This window comes from Culex quinquefasciatus, chromosome 3 (genome assembly GCF_015732765.1).
Source record: "Culex quinquefasciatus strain JHB chromosome 3, VPISU_Cqui_1.0_pri_paternal, whole genome shotgun sequence".
NCBI classification, from domain to species: Eukaryota; Metazoa; Arthropoda; class Insecta; order Diptera; family Culicidae; genus Culex; species Culex quinquefasciatus.
Genome location: NC_051863.1, coordinates 92,534,598 through 92,541,340, shown reverse-complemented (window position 1 = coordinate 92,541,340; position 6,743 = coordinate 92,534,598). Strand labels below are relative to the sequence as shown.

At 41.9% G+C, this 6,743-nt stretch overlaps 1 protein-coding gene across 1 annotated transcript; it reads right to left on the bottom strand.

The window, feature by feature from the left end:
* Nucleotides 1-3,179: 3,179 nt before the first annotated feature.
* Nucleotides 3,180-6,538, bottom strand: LOC119769077 (putative uncharacterized protein DDB_G0282133). Its single transcript, XM_038260977.1, has 3 exons — nucleotides 6,123-6,538; nucleotides 5,804-6,010; nucleotides 3,180-3,561 (listed from the first exon to the last, which is right to left on the bottom strand). The coding sequence occupies exons 1-3, from the start codon at nucleotides 6,536-6,538 to the stop codon at nucleotides 3,180-3,182; spliced, it is 1,005 nt and encodes a 334-aa protein (XP_038116905.1).
* Between the last annotated feature and the right edge of the window lie 205 nt (nucleotides 6,539-6,743).

The following is a 6,743-nucleotide window of genomic DNA, read 5'->3' as shown; positions in this document are numbered from 1 at the left end:
TTGAAATGATTTTATTTTGTGGTATTATTTTACCTTTGGAATAACATGGTTTGGTATTGTTGTGCCCTTCCACATACGAGATTTTGGTATGATTTCATGGTATTTTACCATCTATTACTGGGCAACCAAGGGCATATTTTGGTCGCTGTTATTTGCCCATGTAATACCAAAATTTGGTATTCCCGTGTTATTTACCCCTGCTCGGGAAAAGAACGAGCTCACCAGTTAGCTTCTCTACAAACGTTTTCGGGAGGCTTGTAACAACAGCGGACACCAGATTTGTTATGGACAGCACGAGGCGAAATATGCCGGTTACCGCTTGGGCTGCTTCCACTTGCCACGTGAAACGGTGCCGGCGCAGTAATCCGTGCCCCACGGATCCGATTCTCTTTCGCTCGCGAGATTTCTACCTTGACGGGGACCGTTCACGCTGTGGCCGAGGATCGCCTCGCTCTCTGCGCTCGCCACCTTCCCAATTCGGGCCAGTTCCCGCATGCTTCCGGTTGTTGCCTATTTCCCTGTCGAACTCATCACCACCCTGCTCTTCCGGAAAGTTTCGACGGCCACCCTGGAACGAGCACACGTCCTTGATTGAACCGTCTTCCTCCAGCACCGCGATCCATCCAGGCCGGATGTTAGAAAACCGCTTCACTTCCCGACGACTTTAACACAAAATTCACTTTTTCTCCAAGACGAATAATTCCAAAGTTGGGAAAAATGACGCAGAGCGGAAAAAAAAGTCCAACCTCGCGCACCGGTTGCTGCGATCAAACTCCGTTTAAAAAAAAAACTCTTAGTGGGTATATAAAAAAAAATTAAAATCAGCTTCAACATTTTTGGGTTTAAAGTCATTTTAGCGCAAAATTAATTGTCTCATCAAAATTTATAAAAAAAAATGCCATAGTTTCAGAGGAATTTGATAAAACACTTTAATACCAAAATAATACCAAAATGTGCCATCCTGACTTAGAAAATTTTCCACAATTTCAAGTCATTTCTTTAGGGGGTATATCAAAAATGTTTGAAATTTCAATTTGTTCGCGCTTAGTCAAATATGACTTAAGCCATTCCAAAAGATTCGGTTGAATTCCAATTTTCTGCAGTTTGAAGATTAATAATGGTATGTCGATTCTGTCAAATGCCTTACTAAAGTCTGTGTAAATTGCTTCTACGAAATTGCGATTATGCATTGCATTCAGTGTAAAATTTACAAATTCTAAAAGGTTGGTGCTAGTAGAGCGGCCTTTAAAAAAGCCGTTCTGTTTACATGTGATGCGGTTTTTTACTTGCTGAAAGATTTTTTCATTTAAAATAGATTCGAAAAGTTTTGGAATGCAAGACAAAAGTGCAATTCCGCGATAATTACGTATGTCTGATTTTGGGCCTGACTTGAAAATAGGCACCAAAAAAGACTTTTTCCATGTTTGTGGGAATTTTCCAGTATTTATTGACATGTTGAAAAGATGATGCAGTGGATATGTCAATTCTTCTGCAAGGTTCTTTAGGAATGCAGGTGCTATTCCGTCGGGTCCTGGTCCTTTGATGAGTCTAAGTCCTTCAATGCCTGGCGTACTTCCGTTTCTGACAAAGAATTGACTGAGACGTCATTTGGAAATTCCGGTATATATGAAAAGTAGTCGCGGTCGCGGTCTTCTTCGGAAAATGAGGTGTATACTTCTTTGAAAAATTTTGAAAAAGATTGCAAATTTCTTTTGAGTTACTGCCTACATTTTCGTCCAGTTGCATTTGATGGGAAGTTACTACTTTTGGATTTGGATTTTACGTAATTAAAGAAATTTTTCGGGCATGATTTGACTTCAGATTCGACTTTACTATTATATTCTTCGTTGGCAGAATTGAGTGCCGAAAAAATGGTCGGAAATATTCAGATAATTCAGAAGATTTGTGTCATTTGTATTGTTTCTGTATAGTTTGTAGGCTTTTTGTTTTCTATTTTTAAATTTCTTAGTTGTGGAGTGAACCACACTGGGTATTTATTGCCTGTGTTATTACGTCGTCTTCTTCTAGTAGGTACGGTTTCAGATGTTATAGTGTTAATTTCCGTATAGAATTTTCCTACTAATTCGTCGACATTTCCTTCATTATTAAATAAATTTTGCCAGTCAATTGCAAGTAGTTTACGTTTGGCTTCTACAAAGTTTGTTTTATTGTATTCCAGGACTTCTTCATATTCCCAGTCAATGGGCAAAGTGTTTTTATGGACATAAATAGAATATTCAATTGCTGTATGGAAGACTTCATTCTTCCAAAGGGGGGTTACAGATTCTTGTACATGAAAGTCTTCAATACAGTTAGTGAATAAAAGGTCTAAAAATGAATTTCTTTGGTTTTTACATGATTGATTTGGAAAAGTCCATAATTTGCAATATTGTCAAAGAGAAAATGCAAAGTTTCATTTTCCCCAATGACTGGGAGAAGAATTGCTTCATTTTCTTGGTCAGATATAAATTCGACTTTGCTTTGATTAAAGTCGCCATAAATGTGAAGTTTTACTTCCGGTTCCATTTTGATGTTATGATTTCTACTGTTTTAAAGAATAGTTCATACGACTGTTTATTTGCATGGTCCGGCGGAAAGTATACTGATGCAAAATGTGTACTTGGCCTGCAATAGTGGCTTTGGCCCAGACTTGTTCAAATTGAAAATGTTTTTCAGTTACAATTTCTTTTGGATTAAGTCTGGCATTTATGGCTAAGAGGACGCCGCCTCCTGACTTTTTCTGACTGAGATTTAAATTTCTATTGCCTAGGAATACAAAATAATTGTTTCCAAAATTTCTTCAGGGTGGACGCTTTCGTCCCAGTTAGTTTCAGTTCCAAGAATAATGTCGAAAGAATGTGAGAGAATGTTTAAAGAAATTTCCTTCATTTTGCCTGGGCTTTTCATGCGATTGAAATTCTGACAATAAATTAGAATTTCATTCGCATTCTGTTGTTCCGTTGAAGAAATTTTTGGAGACATACTTAAATTATTAATAGTACTTACTGCCTCTTGCGAGGGTGTCATTTCTTCTTCCGTGTTAGAAGGCGTCAATACCTTTAATTGGTATGATAGCACATTTTGCTCTTGCATAATCCTTAAGACAAATTTTAAAGGGTCCAGGAATACCAAAATTTGGTATTGATACCAGAGAAAGGTATTATTACGCATTTCCCTTGTTATTTACCCATGCTCGGGTTGCTGGTGAAATTGTGGTTGCTGTTGTTGGTGGGACTGGGCTTGTAGTTGTTGCTGTAGATTTTGATGATGTTGTTGATGGGGTTGTGGTTGATGTTGTTGATGTTGCTGTTGCTGTTGTTGCTGGAGGGGGTGGGCTTGTTGCGGCTGCTGTAGGTGTTGAAATGTGTGTTGTTGGTGTTGCTGTAGAGATGGTTGCTGAAGTTGTTGATGTTGCTGTTGCTGTTGTTGGTCTTGATAGGGTTGCTGGAGTTGATGAAGTTGTTGCTGTTGTTGGGATTGATGTTGATGCTGCTGGGGTTGGTGTTGACGTTGCTGGGACTGTTGTTGTTGGTGCTGGATATGCTGTTGGTGTTGTTGTTGCTGGGATTGTTGTTGTTGATTATGTTGTTGGTGTTGTTGTTGCTGGGATTGTGAATGTTGTGGATTTTGTAATAAGTTGACTGGTTGTTTTACTAAGTGTTGTGCAAGCTGATTGTGGCACAGGCGGTGAAGCCGGTCGTTACGTTGTTCTAAGTGGAAATTGTTGTCAAAGAAGCTGTAATCGAGCTCGTAATCGATCTCATCGAGGTCGTCTGTCCCGGTGTAGCTGGAGCGCCTATGTTGCCGATGCCGTTTTCGCTGATTGGCTTTACGTCTCAATTTAGATTGCTCCTTTCGGCGTGCTGTTCGGATATCGTAGTCAGTCCAGTCAGCTTTCCATAGCCGTTTATTGCCGAGTGTGCACCATCCAGAATTGTCTTTAAGATTGGGACTACCTGAAGCTGAGCTAGATGCTAACTCATCAGCGAGAGTTTCGTGATGAGCCTCGGTTTGCTCAGTACCAGCCGGGAGATTGGCTGAGATTGCCTTAATCTCCTCGAGGATTTCATTGACAGCAGGAACAGGGTCACGCCCAGACAAAAAAAATCAACTCCGTGTTGATATTCTTAAGTCTTTCACCGATCATGCTCTGACTCTCACCAATTTGCTGAGTGACGGAGGTCAGTGCGTCGATTTTGACCAACGTACTGGCGTTGTCCGCTGGTGCTACGTCATCTAAAATTGACGAAACTTTTTTGCAAACGTTTAATGTAGAGTCGTCGATTTTTTTATCCAGTCTGTTGAGTTGCTGCTGCATTTCGCCAAGGAGGGTGGCAATGCCCTCATATTCATCTTGAACAACTTCGATTTTGTTGTCCATTTGCTTGAAGGCATTGCAAGCCTTAAAGTTAGCATCAATCAGAGCTTTGATATCGCAAGTCAGCTTTTGATATTGCAGGAGAACGGCGCGAGTTGTGACTTCAACCGAAATAACTCCCTGGCAGTCTCGGCACAGCGGGATCATATAATTAGTTATTTCGTTCTCGTAGTTCCTCTGTGTCCCAGCGCACGCAGCTGGTAACTTCTGCCACACGAACCGGAACACTGCATCAAGTGCGATGCGTCGGTGATTTGGCAGTTATTGATATGGCAAGGCATGTTTCGCGAGTTGAGAGGGTTAAGTCGACACAAAAAAATGAATGAATTCGCGGTTTATGCTTACACTTCAAAAAGCGCGCGGAACGACACGGACTTAATTAAAAATGCGACCGATTACCACGACAGCTCGATTACGATTACGAATATTTTGAACTTATAAAACACAAACTTAGGCATGTCATTTTATTAGATTGTAGTCGAGACAATTCCCTACAATTTGGTGTATAGAAAGTCATAGTCTGCCTAACAAATATTTGCATATTTGGCTATTTCCGAAAAAAAATTTGAAAGCAAATATTTCCACGTGTTTTTTTGCACTCTCACGCTCTCTCCCGCTTTTCTGCTGTTGGGTCCGGTTACAGTGATGCCAGAATAATTTCTTGTGTTTCTTCGTAAAAGTTTATGGTACAATATTTTTTATTTTGAACATAATATTTGGTAAAACTATTTTTTGGGGAGAGTCGACAAAATAGGATGTCGGTGGTCAGTTATGTCGACTAAGGGTTTTGTTATCATGGTATGTTGCTTGTCGAAAAAGATTTTATCATCAAACCTTCGGACATCTACTAGTATGAGGTAGACGATTTTCGACTTAGAGGTCATGCTTGCGTAGCTTCAGAGTGTCTCGGGGAATTTGGTTGTAATGAAAATTACTTGTTTAAGCACTGTTTTAGCGAGTATTCGGAGCAAATCATTAGCGAATCACACATTTTAGGAAAAACTCTTTATTGCGCGATTTCAAACAAATTTATTAGCCGATTTAATTCGTTGAGCTTCTGATAGCGATTGGCTTCACTTACCAACTCATTCCCTCTTCCCATCCTCTTCCTCACCTTCTCCCATATCCACTCCAGGGTTGTTAGCGCTCATTACAACTCATTACAACTGCACTGTTTTAGCGAGTATTCGGAGCAAATCATTAGCGAATCACACATTTTAGGAAAAACTCTTTATTGCGCGATTTCAAACAAATTTATTAGCCGATTTAATTCGTTGAGCTTCTGATAGCGATTGGCTTCACTTACCAACTCATTCCCTCTTCCCATCCTCTTCCTCACCTTCTCCCATATCCACTCCAGGGTTGTTAGCAACTCATTACAACTCCCCCCCTCAGCAAACGCTCCACGGAAAAGTTTGCGGCTACCCTCCGGTGGTGTTGGGAGTTACGAATGGCTTCAACAGGTTAATATGGAACATACCTCGTTGCTTGTTGTGGTTTGGATATGCCAGGATGAACACGTCCGTCTGTACTACCTCCTTGATGACGTACGGTCCCTCGTAAACGTTGATGAACTTCTTCACAATGGCATCCGCTTCGACGAGACCGGATTCGACCTCAGCACCTCGTCTCCTACTCTGAAGAACGTCGTTTGTAGTTTTGCGTTCCGGTTCCGCTTCTTTGCCTTGTTTCGCAGCATCACGTACACTTTGTTGATATCCACGGGGCTGCAGTGCCAGGATACTCGAACAACTCCTGCAGCGCGTCTCGTGGCCGTTCTCCAAATTGTAGCTCGTGCGGCGTTCGCTCAGTCGACTCGTGGTACGCACAGTTGATCCAGTCGGCAAAACGATTCAGCTGCTGAGCCCAGGATCGATGATTTAGCTGGCAATATGCTCGGCACAATCTGGACAGCTCCCGCATGCTTCGTTCCACTGGGTTGGGTTGGGGATGTCGCACCGAGGTAACGATTAACTTGATATCGTTGTCCTTGAGCGTTTTTCTCCAAAACTTCGCCGTGAATTGAGTTCCTTGATCGCACAGTACTGCTGACGGTTTTCCGAGGTGTTGGATGCGCCGTTCCAACTTGCGCCACAGTACGGTAGCCGTTGGCTTCTTCACACTGTCAAACGTTACGTATTTGGAGAAGACGTCGATCATCACGAACACGTAACGGACTCCAGCAGGTCCAGCTGGTAGAGGTCCGAACAAGTCGACGGAGATCAGCTCATTCGGTTCTTTTGTCAGGATGCTTCTAGTGTCAGGATGCTTCTAGTGGAACGTGCTCTTTCGCCGACTTCCTCATCCCCTTCCAGAACACCGAACTACGCAGGGCCTGGTACGTTTTTTGCAAACCAAAATGACC